Source organism: Cervus elaphus, chromosome 22, assembly GCF_910594005.1.
Source record: "Cervus elaphus chromosome 22, mCerEla1.1, whole genome shotgun sequence".
NCBI classification, from domain to species: domain Eukaryota; kingdom Metazoa; phylum Chordata; class Mammalia; order Artiodactyla; family Cervidae; genus Cervus; species Cervus elaphus.
This window is the reverse complement of record NC_057836.1, coordinates 8,937,538-8,953,627: the sequence shown is the minus strand read 5'-3', so window position 1 is coordinate 8,953,627 and position 16,090 is coordinate 8,937,538. Positions and strand designations below refer to the sequence as shown.

The 16,090-nt window shown below is 57.4% G+C and overlaps 1 protein-coding gene across 1 annotated transcript in view; it reads left to right on the top strand.

Annotated features, from left to right (window-relative positions):
* CACNA1I (calcium voltage-gated channel subunit alpha1 I) overlaps positions 1–16,090 on the top strand; it is a 121,439-nt gene that overhangs the window by 75,113 nt on the left and 30,236 nt on the right. Inside the window, 5 exon segments of the mRNA XM_043882136.1 lie at positions 1,025–1,331; positions 4,360–4,781; positions 14,005–14,156; positions 14,964–15,149; positions 15,459–15,576. Coding sequence (XP_043738071.1) covers positions 1,025–1,331; positions 4,360–4,781; positions 14,005–14,156; positions 14,964–15,149; positions 15,459–15,576 — 1,185 coding nt within the window.

Below are 16,090 nucleotides of genomic sequence, written 5' to 3'. Positions count from 1 at the left end.
CCTGAACCCCGGCTCCCAGCCATGCTGTTGGGGAGAGGAAGGAAGAGGGGATGAGCGACTGACCATCACCTGCAGGAACCTTCTGGTGGGCGATCTGGAGGAGGGTGCAACACCACCGCCTCTCTCACTGCAGCTGAGTCTGGTCCAAGGCTCAGCACGTGTCTGGGAGGAGCCTGCCTCTGGAAACTGGGGCAGAAAGGGCCCTTCTGCCTCTGGTGGCCCTTGGAGCGGGGCCTGGGGACTTGAGGCAGCAGAATTCCTAACCTTTCCCTATCACCCCATCCAAACACACAAGCAAATCCTTTCTAAAGAAAACCTCTCTAGTGGGGTCTGCGGGCCCAACTAGGGCCCAAGTCAAGGCCATAGCGAGGGCAGGGCTGGGGTGGGTATCAGGGCTAGCAGAGCCTACGGGGTCTCTGCCTTCCTCCTCTGCCTCAGCGTCAATGTCCCAGGCGGGAGGGCAGCTGTGGTCAGGATCTAGGGGTCCAAAGCGGGTGGGCTTGGAAGCAGGCTTCAGGAAAGCAGCCTTCTAGGGTACTGCCCAGGCCACCCCTGTCCTGGGCCCCAGCCTCCTCTGGGAGCCAGGCCTCAGTGATCTTTTCTTGTTCCTATCTGTGCCCGTGCCTCTCCGTCTCTCTGGGTCCTCCACACCCTGCCCCTCCTTTCTCTCCCTGTTCCCACCCGCCCCCGTCTCTGTGCCTCCCACACCCCCCATCTCTGTCCTCTCTGAGTCTGTCTCACCCTCCCTCGGCGTCTCTCCTTGCCTTTCTCTCTGTGTCCCGCTGTCTCTGGCCGTCTCTCTGCCTGTTTCATGTCCGGGATCTACCCCGCCCCTCCCCCTGGTCCTCTTTCTGCCTCTGCATCCCCTCTGCTCCTTGCCCTGCCTCCATCCCTCCGTCTCCACCGCTGTCTCTCCTGCCCCACCTCTCCTTCTCCCTCTCCCACCCTCCTGCCGCCCCCCGCCCCCACCCCCTCTCACCCCACCATCCCCTCTGTCCCTGTCCTCTCCTCCCGTTGGTCACAGGTGGGCTCCTTCTTCATGATCAACCTGTGCCTCGTTGTCATAGCGACCCAGTTCTCGGAGACCAAGCAGCGGGAGCACCGGCTGATGCTGGAGCAGCGGCAGCGCTACCTGTCCTCCAGCACGGTGGCCAGCTACGCTGAGCCCGGCGACTGCTACGAGGAGATCTTCCAGTACGTCTGCCACATCCTGCGCAAGGCCAAGCGCCGGGCCCTGGGCCTCTACCAGGCCCTGCGGAGCCGGCGCCAGGCCCCCGGGACGCCCGGCTCCGCCACGCCCGGGCCCCGCGCCAAGGAGCCCAGGCACTACAGTAAGTAGCGGGGCCTCCAGGCTGCTCCACCCAGGCCTGGTGTGTCTCCAGCTGGGGACTCAAAAGCGGCAGTTTGGAAACGTGGCCTGTCTCTCCAGCACAAGCAGAGGTGTCCATCTAGTTCAGAACCTGGGCCTTCCCCTGGGAGCTCCAGTCCACACTGTCAGTTCCCTGTCTCCTTTCCTGACCACCTGCTGGTGCCTGGCCTGGCGTGGCCTAGCCCTGGACTTGGGGGTCCTAGCCCCAGCCTGGAAATTCCCTTCTGATCCCATGTATGCACAGGACTCAGGCTCCACCCTGGGCTCCATGCTCGAAAGAATGAACAATAATTTGTCCTTCGTTGTTGTTCAGCGGCTCAGTCGTGTCTGACTCTTTGCAACCCCATGGACTGCAGCACACCAGGCTTCCCTGTCCTTCACCATCTCCCAGAGTTTGCTCAAACTCATGTCCATTGAGTCAGTGATGCCATCCAACCATCTCATCCTCTGTCGTCCCCTTCTCCTCCTGCCTTCAATCTTTCCCAGCATCAGGGTCTTTTCCAATGAGTCAGCTCTTTGCATCACGTGGCCAAAGTACTGGCGCATCTGTCCTTAGTTTTCAGATCAGTCGCTCAGTTGTGTCCGACTCTTTGCGACCCCATGGACTGCCAGGCCTCCCTGTCCATCACTAACTCCTGGAGCTTACTCAAACTCATGTCCATCTAGTCGGTGATGCCATCCAACCATCTCATCCTCTGTCGTCCCCTTCTCCTCCCACCTTCAATCTTTCCCAGCATCAGTCTTTTCAAATGAGTCAGTTCTTTGAATCAGGTGGCCAAACTATTGGAGTTTCAGCTTCAGCGTCAGTCCTTCCGATGAATATTCAGGACTGATTTCCTTTAGGATGGACTGGTTGGATCTCCTTGCAGTCCAAGGGACTCTCAAGAGTCTTCTCCAACACCACAGTTCAAAAGCATCAATTCTTAGGCACTCAGCTTGCCTTATAGTTTTATAGTTTTCCTTAGTTTTATGAAACTATAAAATCCCTCTACACTGCAGGCCGTCCCCCTCTCACTGCCCCCGCCCATGGCTTCCTGCTGCTACGTGCCTGCCTGCTAGCACACGTGAGCAAGCATGTCGGGCACTTCACGCACTGTGATTGCTCCTGCCTTGGGGCCATTTCTCTTGCTCAACTGTAGACAGTTCCAGAGAGTTAGCCCCTTAGGCTTCAAAGGGTTTTCCATTCATTTTCTCATCTGTTCTAGAAAATAGTCTTAAGAAGGGAACAGAGTAATATGGGCTCCCGTGTTCAGAAGGGAATACGAAGGTCCAGAGGGATGAAGGGAGTCACCCAAGGTCACACTGTGTGTTAGGGACATCAGAGTTACAGGCTCTGCCGCCCCCCGCCCCCCACCACCCAGGGGGACGTGAACCTCTCTGGTAAGAGGAGGCAAAGGAGCCACAGGAGGTGAGCCCCACCCCAGGCCCAGCCCTGACCCCCAGTTGGTGCCAGTGAGGAAGTCAGCCAGCCTCAGGACCGCACCCCAGAGCAGCGGCAGCTATGACCCTGGACGGCCCGGCCCCTCTGCAGCCCTCCAGTTTCCATCCATGGAGTGAGGATGAGGCCAGGTGCTGTGGAGTCAGCTACCCCCAAGCCCGGCTCCCACAGCGCTCATGTTCTGGGAATCTGAGATGCTCAGAGAGAAGCTGGAGAATTCATCCTCAGGGCGGCCACCCACCCGTCCCCGGGCGCCAGCCGTCCAGGCGTGGTCTTGGAGGAAGCTCCAGGTGGCCCGTGGGCTGGCCCAGCACGTGGCCGGGGGAGTGGGGGTCTGGGCAAGGCTGGCACCCTGTGTTCCTGGATGACGCGGGGAGGGTGTTTACTGCTTGGGGACTTCCTGCTGTCGCCCCCACTCTCTCCAGAGAAACTGCGTGGAGAGAAGCCCTAGAAGGCTTCTGAAGGGAGGTCATATCCCTGCCCTGGGCCTCTGTGTCTCCCCCAACTCCCTTCCTTGGGAAACAAGCCTTAGGGGGGCGACCCCATGCTCAGCTGAACTGGGAAGTGCTTTGATCTGACCTCCGATGCTGTGGTGGGCCCACCCCTGGCAGCCCCACCAGTCTAGAGGGTGAGTGAGTCAGAGAGCCTTGTCCAGGGGTATTTGGTAACAAGCGTGGAAATGAAGGGTAGACATTGCAGGTTTTTCTTTCTCTTTAACGTTATATATTTTTTGCTACACAAGCAAAACCCATTTATTCTAGGAAAACATAGACAAATAATAAGAAGGAACCAAACCACCCAGACAGAGCCTCTCTGACACCTCTTTGAAATGGTTCATGGATCACAGAACTTGGATCTGATACTGGCCTAGCTCCTCACCTCTCCGGGGACAGCCCCGGGGATGATAACTCCTGCCCCTGCCACGTGTGGGGACCTCTTGCCCGCTCCCCAGGGCCCACCTCGACTCATCTGTGTGGAGGGGAGCCTGGGGGCGGGGAGAGGTGCTTCTAGAATGAGGACTTTCCTTTGCCCAGGACTCCTGCCTCCTTCTTCCCTGGATGCAATAGACCCCAGAAGAATTGAGGAACGTTGAGGCCACCTTGGCTTCCTCTGAGGGGTGTCTACCCTCCACGCCAGCCTTTTCAGCCATTTTCCAAGCTCCATGATGTCAAGAAGCAAAACAGTGGGGATGGGCTGGGGTACCTGAAGGGTCTTTTGGTGACTAATCTCGGGGGGCCACAGGCCAGGAAGTGATGGAGCAAGGATACTCCTCAGGGCTCATCTGCATCTTAACCAATAGAACCCACCCCACGGCTCTGTGAGGTGGGCACTCCTGGTCCCTGCTTTTTCTTGGGGGCCAGGAAAGCCCAGAAGGGGAAGCATGTTTCCCCAGGGACCATGAGCCGTCGGCCTCTAAGCAGCGCTGGTGGGTTCCAGACAGACCCCGCGGGCTCACGCAGGTGGTGGCCCAGGTTATGCCAGACCGACTGCAGGTGGGGGCTGCCTCCTGGGTGACCCGAGGGCCCAACCCTGACCTCTGCTTCCTTTCCAGAGTTATGCCCCCGACACAGCCCCCTGGACCCGACGCCCCACACGCTGGTGCAGCCCATCTCTGCCATGCTGGCCTCTGACCCCGCCAGCTGCCCCTGCTGCCAGCACGAGACCGAACGGCGGCCCTCGGGTGGCAGCAGCAGCGACTCGGGCCAGGAGGGCTCGGGCTCCGGCGACTCGGGGGGCGGCGAGGAGGAAGCCGGCGCGGATGTGGCCCGGACCAGTGAGGACGGGGCCTCCTTGGAGCTGGGGAAGGAGGACGAGGAGGGGCCGGCTGATGGGGCTGCCCGGCTGTGCGAAGACGTGTGGCGGGAGACGCGAGCCAAGCTGCGGGGCATCGTGGACAGCAAGTACTTCAACCGGGGCATCATGATGGCTATTCTGGTCAACACTGTCAGCATGGGCATCGAGCACCATCAGCAGGCCAGTGGGGAGCGGGGGGTGGGGCACGGGGTGGGCTGGCATGTGTGTGCCCGGGGCCTGGCGCACACCCGCAGTGTGTCTGTCTCCCCTGTCCTGGGTCCCATTCAGCCACATGACCTCAGTGCCCAGCCCAGGGTGAGGCATGGAGGAGGCAGGGCTCAGGGTAGACGAGCGACTGAATGGTCACCTGGGGTGAGAACCAGAGGGAGCACTTCCTGTCCCTCTCAGCGCGGACACCAGGTCACCCACAGCCCGTCCCCTGCCAGTCCCCGCTGAATCCTCATTTCTGTTTCTCACCTCTGCACCTGAGCCTTCCTGTCTCTTCTCTCCAAAACACCTGGAGTGGTCTTTCCAGAGGCTGGGAGCTCCCTGGCCCCAAACTTCCACGCCCTCCATCGGCCTCGGCACAAAATGCAGACCTTTTCACTGACGGTCAAAGCCCCTTGTGCTCCACCCATGGCACGCCTTCAGCAGGTGGGGCGTCCTCCTATCCCTGACCCCCCAGCCCCACTTCCTGCCCCCATCACTGCAGCCCCACGGCACTGAGGGTTAACCTGCTGCCCCCGTCTCCCTTCTTGGCTGAACCCGTGGCTTCTTCTGTCTTCAGCTCTGGAGGCATGGGGTGCAGAGACCGTGTTGATGGAGTTATATCGTGGGTCCCAGGTCCCCTGGGCCATCAGGGGGTACTGCCCAGGGTTTAGAGGTGAGGCGAGTTCAGAGAAAGGGTCCCCCAAGGGGGGATCGCCACCCATGGGGGCGGGGATGGCTACTGGAAGGTGGCAGGATCACAGGGAGAATGTGTGGTACCAGAGGGTATTTATGGGGGCACAGGATGGAAGGCTAGGGGGTTAGCACAGATGTCTCCATTGCTCACACTTGGCTGACAGCCTGGACAAGTCAGTCCAGCCCTGGCTCCTTTTGGAAAAACATCATTTTCTGGCTCCCACTGTTCCCCAGCCGCTAGGTGGGGTCCCTCCCTTAACCTGCACCCCAGCTGTGTGAGGCACTCTGTCTAGGAGCGAGCAGGGAAGCCTTAAGGCCTAAGGAGGGGATGTTACTGACCCAAGATCCCACAGCCAGTTGGGGTCAGATTTCATCCCCCCGCTCTGCCAGGGTATAGAGTTTCAACACCCCCTTGGCTTCCCAGTGGTCCTCTTTCTGTGGGGCCCCCCACCCACCCACAGCACCCCGGGGCGGGCCCCACTCTCATTTCCCTCTTCATTAGCTCACCAGGCACAGGCTCCATTCAATTTCCTTAAATACGGCCCCTGGGGCTGCCGCCACACTCTGCTCAGAGCTGCCCGTTTGCCAGCCATTCCGGCTTAATTACGAGGGTCTCTGGGGAGGGCCGGTGGGGAGGCTTTCTGCAAGGGTAAAGCTGGTGGGACTGGCAGCCTGAATCCCTTCGCCTCGGGTCCAGTCTCCTGGCCTTTGTCTGACCCAGTGTCCCTGGGGAAGGCCCCGCGGTGAACTGGTGCTGCGGGGGTGCTGCCTCTAGCTTCTGGATGGAGCAGCACCCAGGGAGCCTGTCACAGTCCCGCCCCACCAGGGCCTGAGCATGGGCCCTGCTGGTGGCTTGTGGAACCAGCTCGCAGGAGCCCGTTTTCTCAGATTCCAGGATTTTGCAAGCCCACCCTTTCAAATGGTTTGGCCATGGCAGGGGTATTCACCCAGTGGAAACTGCCGTACGCTGCAAATCAGGGCTATTTTTCAGAGGCCTGTTTGCTACTGTACCACTGGTTCCCACCTTCTCAGCCATCCCTCCAAGGCAACATGGTGGCCGCAGCTCTGACCTCTGGGTCCAGCTTCTCCCTCTCCAACTCCAGACTCAGGCTAGGCCATGGTCCCTGCTCAAGTCCTCTCAGGGTCTCCCCGCCTGGCCTGTCCGCCTTCTCCTTCTGCCGCATCCTTTTGGGCAAACACTCCAGCCTTCAGATGGCGGGGGGCGGGGGGCTCTTCTCATTGGTACTGCAGGCCCCACTTGGTCTCCGCACTGAGGTGCCCTCACTGGCACGCTCTGCCCCTTCACAGGAACCGCCCTGGCCTCCTTGTCCATGAGCAGATGCCCTGACTTCGTGCCCTTTACCTCATAGGGATTGGCTCCCTGGCTCCTAAGCGCCAGGCCCTGAGCCAGCTGGTATATTGAGTCTTCACCACCAAAGCAGGTATTCACACCACCTGCCCCACCCCCCAACCTGACGCCTACCACCGGAATGCTGAAACCCGCTGCTTCATCCCTTGGTTCTGCTGTCGCCCAGCAGGGTGACCTTGGGCAAGTCACTTGGCCTCCTTCAGCCAGTAGCCCCATCTGGAAGTGGGCACACGAACCTCTCCTCCCAGAGCAGCTGGGAGGGTCAAATGCGTTAAGAAGCCTGACGCATAGTCCACTAGTTAGGAATGGTTTGTGAACTTTTGTTGGAACCTTACACCATCCCTGGGGCTTCCCCCATAGCTCAGTTGGTAAAGAATCCACCTGCAATGCAGGAGACCCCGGTTTAATTCCTGGGTCGGGAAGATCCGCTGGAGAAGGGACAGGCTATCCACGCTTGGGTATTCTTGGGCTTCCCTTGTGGCTCAGCTGGTAAAGAATTCGGCTGCAATGCAGGAGACCTGGGTTCGATCCCTGGAGAAGGGAAAGGCTACCCACTTCAGTATTCTGGTCTGGAGAATTCCATGACAGTTCATGGGGTCGCAAAGAGTCAGACACGACTGAGCAACTTTCACTACACCACCCTTGGGGTCAGTTTACCCAGTTATCGTCTGGAGCTCAAAAAAATTATTAAGGAAAAAGTGAGGGGGAGGGAAGATTTTAAAAAATATTCTCTTTAAAGCAGCTCCGAGCAGCAGCCATTGTTTGGCGGAGCTCCGCGCAGGGCCCGCTCGTGGGGCGCGGGTAGCTCTGCTCCACGCCCCTCGCTCCCATCCCAGACGGTGCTGGCAGGAAGCGATCCGCCCCCGAGTCTATTTTGAGTAACTCTCGTCTGAGGTGGTGCCGGTAGAGAGAGAGGTAGCCCAGGGCTGCCAAGGGGCAGGGAGAGAAGCGGGGAGCGGGAAGGGGAGGCCGGGGAACACATGCAGCCTGTCTCCCGCAGGGGAGGGGACTCAGAGGGGAGGCATCCTGGGGGGCTCTCATATGGCCCCGGCTGCACACCCTGCAGGCGGGGAGCTTGGTGTGGTCACCGGGTGGCAGGGGTGGCAGGTGACGAGGGCATGACAGAGGTCAGGTGCCACTTTCCTTTTCTGTCTGTGAAGGGGCCACCCCTGGGCTGAGATGAGAGGCGAGACTGGGGGTGCCCACAGCCTTTAGGGGGTCACTGCTGCCAAGATCTCAAAGGCGTGTCACCAGGGTTCCCGTGGTCACGGATACTCTGTGCCTGGGAGGAGGTGACCAGGAAAAGCGGGAGTCAGCCAGGCAGGGGCCTGTGTGTGACCCCCGAGGCAGTCAGATGGTGCTGAAGTCTGTTCCCGACCCAGCGCAGCCCTGGAGGGGAGGGGCCCAGAACCGTCTGGGACAGAGTCTGCGTGGCAGGCAGCTGGGTGGGGATGGCTTGGGCAGCCAGATTCCTCCGTCGTCATCTGCTGTCCTGTGTTGTCATATCTCTTCCTGGTATGACCTCTCGGCAGCCCCCGGGGCAGGTGGGGAGAGTGCCTTGTACCCACTGGGCAGGTGGGGAAACAGGCTCAGAGAGGTGAACTGGCTTGCCCAGTGTGGCATGGTGAGCGGCTGTCAGCGCTGGGCTCCGAGATGCTGAGGTTGAATTGGAGGTTCCAGAAAGCTGACAGGAGGTGAAGGGGAGGCACTGCTCCTGGGAGGGGGCTGTCTCAGCCCCGCCCTCTCCTGGCACTCTCTTGCCCATGCCCATGACTCCTTCCGAGCTGGGCAAGGCCTTCCTGAGACTAGAGGAAGGTCACCATGTCAGATAACACAGAGGATCAGAGACTTCCCTCGTGGTCCAGTGGTAAAGGCTCTGCCTTCCAATGCAGGGGGCACAGGTTTGAGTCCTGCTTGGGGAATTAAGATCTCATGTGCTGCAGTGCAGCCAAAAAAAAAGAAAACGAGAGCCAGGCTGAATGGAATGCAAGGTAGGGGTGCAGAAAGCCTCCCTAGGGCAGGGCTGACGCCAGCTGGGTCATGTCCACTGGCTCTAGGTCCCAGGGGACAGCATTCAAGGCCTCCAAATCAGGTCAGAACAGGTTTTATTCTCTTTTCAGCAGTCTCGTCAAGTCACTGCCAACCTAGATCTGGGGTGACTCTGGGAAGAGAAAGATGGGGTAGCTTAGTGCCTGACATTTCAGCTCTATGGGGGCTTAGGGGAGAGATACACCAACATGGACTGCAGTCAGGGAAGGCTTCCTGGAGATGGTGGCACTGGAGATGGATCCTGAGGTCTGACTGGGACTTCAGTAGACAGAGGAGAGACAAATCCAGGCACCAGGAGCATAGGTATTCCTATGGAAGACCCTCCTGAGCCCTCAAGGAGCATATGCACATGGGCCAGGGCAGACAGCCCCGGCGGCCTGGGGGCTGTCCATTCATGAAGGGTCTTGAGACAGGCTTTATCCTTAGGGCGGTGGGGGGTGGGGGGTGGGGCATGGAAGGCTTATAAGCAAGCCAGCGAGCCTGTGCTGAACTGGAGCCCCAAGTCAGAAAGGTAGGGCAGGCGAAGGCACCTGGACCATGGGGAGGTAGCCGGTCCAGAGGGAGGAGACCTGGGTCTGAGATCTAATTCTTCCGCTGCCTGTGTGTGGCCAGGGGCAGTCACTTCCCCTCTCTGGGTCTCAGGCTTTCCGGCTGTCATATGGGGCTACTGCAGGGCAATGTTTTAGCTTTGATGGAATAATTCATGGAAAGTGCTTAGTGCCACCTGGCACGTGGGGATGTTGTTAACACCAGCTGGGTTGTTATCATGGGGGTGATGCTGGGCTCGAGGGGTTCCTGGGGGCAGCGTAGGTTCCTGCCCAGCTGGGCCCTTGTCTGCCCCTGCCGCCAGCCCTCCCAAGCCTGGCGTCCATCAGGGGTGAGCTGGCCCTGCCACTGCCCTGTCTGCCTCCGCTTCTAGCCTCTCCTCCAGGTTGCAGCTCCCCGCTCATCGGCCCTCCATCCTCCCACCTCTGGTGTAACCTGGTTTTTCTGCCCTTCCGCACCTCCCCTTCCCCTGGGTGGGTCTTTGCCATCTCCAGCCACCTCTCTGCAGTCTCTCCGTCTGTCTGTCTGCCTCCGCGCTCTCACTTTCTGACTCTGTCTCTGACTTACCCAGTGTCATGATCTCAGTCTTTCACTCTGTTTGTCTCTGTTTTCCTCTCTTTATCTTGTCTCTCCACACCCTGCATTTGCTTCTTACCCCCCGTGTCCATATTTGTCTGTCTGTCCATCAGTCTTTTGAGTCTCTGTCTGTCCATCTCTCTGACGGCTGCCCTGTTCCTCTCCACATGCCTCCCTACTTGGTCTCACACTCACTGTGTCTAGGTTTGTCTATCTGTCTCTCTCTCCCATTCACTGTCTCTCTCCCAGAAAAATGCTTGCAGGAGTGATGGATGGTCCATTAGAAAAAGATTAACAGGTGTGCGCTTGACTAGAGAAACAGCTGTTGTGAGGGAGGAGGGGAGGAAGCGGGTGACCTTTCGGGGAGAGCTGGGCGGCAGGCTTCCCATCAGTTGTGGGTGGGCGGGCGCGCGGGCAGTGCGAGGCCCCTAGCCGGGTGACCGCCGTTGTGGAGTGTCAGCAGCCACATCTTTCATCTCCCATTTGGAGGGCTGGGAAATTGGTGACTCTCAAGAGCATCTGGGCCTGGCTCATCCTGGAATGCTGGGCCTCAGCCCTTCCCGCTCTGGGGGCCTCTCTCGGGGTCCCACTCCCCTTTGGGACCATTTTTGTGAGTCAAATGTAATTACAGATGGAAATGGTGCCTTCTCCTTTGATCTGGCCTTGAGAGGAGCTGGCGGTTTTATTAGATTTCCCAGGCACCAGGCGGGAAGCAGAATGCTGGGTTGCTATTTTTTTTCTCTTCTCTTTTTGACCCAAGTGGAGTCAAAGTCAGGCCCTGAGTCCCTGTTGCTCCGTGGGAGAGCTGGGCTGGAGTGGGCGAACCCGATATTGGGATTTCTCCCACCTCTCTGCCTTCACTCCAGCTGGTCTCTCTGCCTGGACACCTTCTCTTCTCCCTGTTACCCACTCTCCCTCTTGGCTCTGAGGTCTCCTTGAGATGTCAGCTTCTTCCAGGAAGCTGCTCCAGACTCCACTCACCCTATGGCCCAAACCACCTTCAACTTCCCTCTGTTTTGATCACCTGCTGACTGGGTGTTAACCTGCATGATGGGCTTTGCCAGTGGAGCCTGCACTTCTCAAGGGCAGGGAGAATGTCCCGATTGGTTCACCACCGCCCAGCCTGGGTAGCACAAGCCCAGCCCTTGACCGACACTGGGGAGAGCCTGCAACAGTGGACGAGTGAATGGATGGGTGGATGAGTTTGGGGGTGGGGGTGGGGACTGGGAGCGCAGTTTGGAGTCTGACTTGGTGGCGCTGCCACAGCCTTGCCAGGTGACTCTGAGCACAGCAGTTCCCTTCTCGGAGCCTCAGTTTCCTCATCTGTAAAGCGGAGATGACAACAGTGGCCTCACAGGGTGGCTGAGGTGTCAGCAATTGAGTTGGGATTGAGCTCAGGCCTGAAAAATGGCCCTTTCCTGCTGCATGATTTGGGCAGGAACAACCTGACCCGGTGGTGAGTAGAGACCAGACACTTCACCAGTCCTGGCAGAACCAGGGGAGGGGAGAGGGGCAAAGAGAGAAGGGGCTGGAGCCCTGTATAGCCCTCCCCTCACTCCATCTCCCATTTTAAGGATGAGGAAACTGAGGCCTGGGCAGCGAGGATGGACTTGGAACCACACCCCTGTCGTGGCTATAGGGTAGCTTGTTTAATACACTGGGATTCCTCGGGTAGTTCCACTTGTAAGGGTGTCATGTGCTGTTAATAAGTAGCAGTTAGAAGGAAATGGCAACCCACTCCAGTATTCTTGCCTGGAGAATCCCAGGGACGGTGGAACCCGGTGGACTGCCGTCTATGGGGTCGCACAGTCGGACACGACTGAAGCGACTTAGCAGCAGCAGCAGCATACAGCTCCAGGGGCAGAGGGTGGGTCTGTGGACAGAAGGGCTAGTCTCCTGAGTAGCTGGGACTTTGACCTTCAGGGGCTTCCCTCATGGCTCAGATGGTAAAGAATCTGCCTGCGATGTGGGAGACCTGGGTTTGATCCCTGGGTCAGGAAGATCCCCTGGAGAAGGGAATGGCAACCCTCTCCAGTGTTCTTGCCTGGAGAATGCCATGGACAGAGGAGCCGGGCGGGCTACATACAGTCCATGGGGTCGCAAAGAATCAGACACGACTGAGTGACTTTTCCTTTGACCTTCAACCTCTCTGGGCCTTAGCGTTCTCCTCTGAGCAGCAGGTGAAGTAAGCCCCGCTGACCGGGTGGTCCAGTGTATTGAAAGCCGTGGTGGCACACGGTAGGTGCAGGGTCTCTGTCTGCCCTTCGCAGAGCTGGTGGTCTCCAGCCACCCACAACCCTGAGAAGGCAATTGCTAAGGAAGGAAGGAGGTGGGGGGAAGGCTGGGTACGGAGGGGTGAAGGGCAGAGCCTTGGAGTCAGGCTGCCTGGATTCAAATCCAGGCACTAGCTCTGCAGTACCCCTCAGGCAAGGACTGGCCTTCTCTGAACCTGTCTCCTCATCGGCATAATGGGCTCTTCAGCTCAGTTCAGTTCAGTCGCTCAGTCGTGTCTGACTCTTTGCGACCCTATGGACTGCAGCATGCCAGGCTTCCCTGTCCATCACCATCTCCTGGAGCTTGTTCAAACTCATGTCCATCAAGTTGGTGATGCCATCCAACCATCTCATTCTCTGTCGTCCCCTTCTCCTCCTGCCTTCAGTCTTTCCCAGTATCAGGGTCTTTTCTTATGAGTCAGCTCTTCGCATCAGGTGGCCAAAGTATTGGAGCTTCAGCATCAGTCCTTTCAATGAATATTCAGGATTGATTTCCTTTAGGATTGACTGGTTTGATCTCCTTGCAGTCCAAGGGTCTCTCAAGAGTTTTCTCCAACACCACAGTTCAAAAGCATCAATTCTTCAGCGCTCAGGCTTCTTTATGGTCCAGCTCTCACATCCATACATGACTACTGGAAAATCCATAGCCTTGACTAGACGGACCTTTGTTGGCAAAGTAATGTCTCTGATTTTTAATATGCTATCTAGGTTGGTCATAACTTTCCTTCCAAGGAGTAAGCGTCTTTTAATTTCATGGCTGCAATCACCGTCTGCAGTGATTTTGGAGCCCAAGAAAATAAAGTCTCTCACTGTTTCTATTGTGTACCCATCTATTTGCCATGAAGTGAAGGGACTGGATGCCATGCATGATCTTCAGTTTATGAACGTTGAGTTTTTAGCCAGCTTTTTCACGCTCCTCTTTCACTTTCATCAAGAGGCTCTTTAGTTCCTCTTTGCTTTCTGTCATAAGGGTGGTGTCATCTACATATCTGAGCTTATTGATATTTCTCCTGGAAGTCTTGATTCCAGCTTGTGCTTCATCCAATCTGGCGTTTAGCATGATATACTCTGCATATAACTTAAGTAAGCAGGGTGACAGTATCCAGCCTTGACATACTCCTTTCCCAATTTGGGGCCAGTCCGTTATTCCATGTCTGGTTTTCTAACTGTTGCTGCTTGACCTGCATACAGATGGGCTCTTGTGAGGGCCTGAGTGACACGATATTTAGGAAGTACACAGAACAGGTCCTGCACACACTCACTAAATGGGTGAGGGCTGTGGGCAAATAGGGATTTCAGCAGTCACTGGTTTGCCTTCCTGTCTTCCTCTGTGTCTAACTGTGTGACCTCAGGCTGCCTTCTAAGTCTTAGCATCCTTATCTGTAAAATGGGTATGATAATGTGGCCCTCAGTCGGCAGTACAGGCATCATTGCCCGATTGATGGAAGGTCGGCCCCATGGGTTCCCATCTCAGTAGACCTCTTTGGGCAGCAGAGATGATGCAGAGGCCAAATGCAGGGGCAGGATGGAGGTCCAGTGAGGAAACTGACCTGCAGGCCATGGGGCCAGGGTGGCAGAGCCAGGCCTCCCTGGGGGTTTGAGAGCTGATGGGTGTCCAGAGTGGGGGAATCCACGGCTGCCCTCTAGCCTGACCGGGTCCCCATCCCCTGCCCCAACATCCCCACAGCCTGAGGAGCTGACCAACATCCTGGAGATCTGCAACGTGGTCTTCACCAGCATGTTTGCCCTGGAGATGCTGCTGAAGCTGGCCGCCTTTGGGCTCTTCGACTACCTGCGCAACCCCTACAACATCTTTGACAGCATCATCGTCATCATCAGGTGCTGACCCCCCCTCTCGACCCCCGCCACAGCCTGCGGGCTTAGAAATAGAGCGAGGCGGGAGGGGAATTAAATGCACTGACCTCAGCCAGTAAATGAAATTGTTGTTCAGTCGCTCAGTCATGTCCGATTCTTTGCAACCCCATGGACTGCAGCACACCAGGCTTCCCTATCCTTCATTATCTCCCGGAGTTTGCTCAAACTCATGTCTATTGAGTCAGTGATGCCATGCAACTATGGATGTAAATAAAGTACATAAGATCAAAGGAAGTTAATTATGCCAGAATGAAAATATTTGAAAATGTGTGATTTATCAATATAGACGTGCTTCTGGATGAATGAATTAAAATCAAGATCAATAGTGGTGGGTCCATCACAACCACATTCCAGAGAAAGGATGAGCATAACTAATGTCTGGAAATGTCTGTATCTGCCATCACGTGATAGAAAACTACCAGTGATTTCGACTGGCCACAGGGTCATAGGGACTGCTAATTAATTCTCTGCCGTTTGTTGTTGACCTTCATAATTAAAGGAATGTTGAATCTCAAAAAGAGGTCAGCGATATTCATGGGCTGTAGACTTCTTAAAGGGGGCGGTCCGTGGAATCCAGGTTCAGAGCCCCGGGTTTAGGGTGCCACGAGCTGCAATGACCTGTCAAACAACATCTATTGGGTGAACGAGCGTATGAACAGGTGTCCATCTCCGCCTCCCCACCCTCCCTTCTTCCTCTGCCCTCATCCCCGCCTCCCGCTGACCCCTCCTGCCTCTCTCCCCTCCCCGCCCTGCCTGCTGGCCTGGCCACAGCATCTGGGAGATCGTGGGGCAGGCGGACGGCGGGCTGTCGGTGTTGCGTACTTTCCGGCTGCTGCGGGTGCTGAAGCTGGTGCGCTTCATGCCCGCGCTGCGGCGCCAGCTCGTGGTGCTCATGAAGACCATGGACAACGTGGCCACCTTCTGCATGCTGCTCATGCTCTTCATCTTCATCTTCAGGTGAGCCCTGCCTACCCTGGGGCCACACCCATGGGGCCTGCCAGGGCCGTGGGCAGGGGCCTGGGGGAGTGTGACTGAGCTTCTTCAGGCAACACCCCAGACCTGGGTGTGAATCCTGGCACCGTCACTTCATCCCTGATGGCTCTGGGCAAATCCTGCCCCTCTGAGCCTCAGTGTTCATATCTGTAAAATGGGACCAGCTCTGGCACTTCTCCTTTTAGTGGGCTGTTCTGAGAATGAAACAGGATAGGTGGGCAGAGAGCTTGGTATGTGTGTGAGTCCCTTGAGCCACCTTCATCCTTCCTTCAGCATCCTCGGGATGCACATCTTTGGCTGCAAATTCAGCCTCCGCACGGACACGGGAGACACGGTCCCCGACAGGAAGAACTTTGACTCCCTGCTGTGGGCCATCGTCACGGTGTTCCAGGTGAGCCCCAGCCAGTGTCCACGGGTGTCTGTCACTTTTTGGAGGTGCCCCCAGCCTCAGAGAGCCCGGGAAAGAGCAGCAGCCTGCAAGGAGGCCCCTCAACCCCAGCCTCCAGCTGCCAGAGTGCCGCAGCTCTGGCTATGAGGGCCTGGTGCCCGTCCCGGTGTGTCCACTCCTGCCCCGAGGCTTTGGGGTTAGGATTCTTCCCTGAAACCGTTTCCTCATGGGTACTGTGGTCGTGGGGGTGGGATTGTCAGGCCAGCTCGGAGGGCGTGCTGGTGACTGGGGAGCGAGTGTCAGGGCAGGAGTGTGTGATGCAGGCCTTGAGGGTGTGGGCAGACCAGGCAGCAGGAAGAGCAAGGTGTGTGTGTGTGTGCGCGCGTGCGCGCGCACACATGTCTGCACACATGCACATGCACTTGTGTCTGTGGCTATATGCTCCAGCCAAGGCCATGATATGCGAGGACCCTGGGTGTGCATGAGTGTGTGGGAGAGAATGCTGTAGGTGTGTACG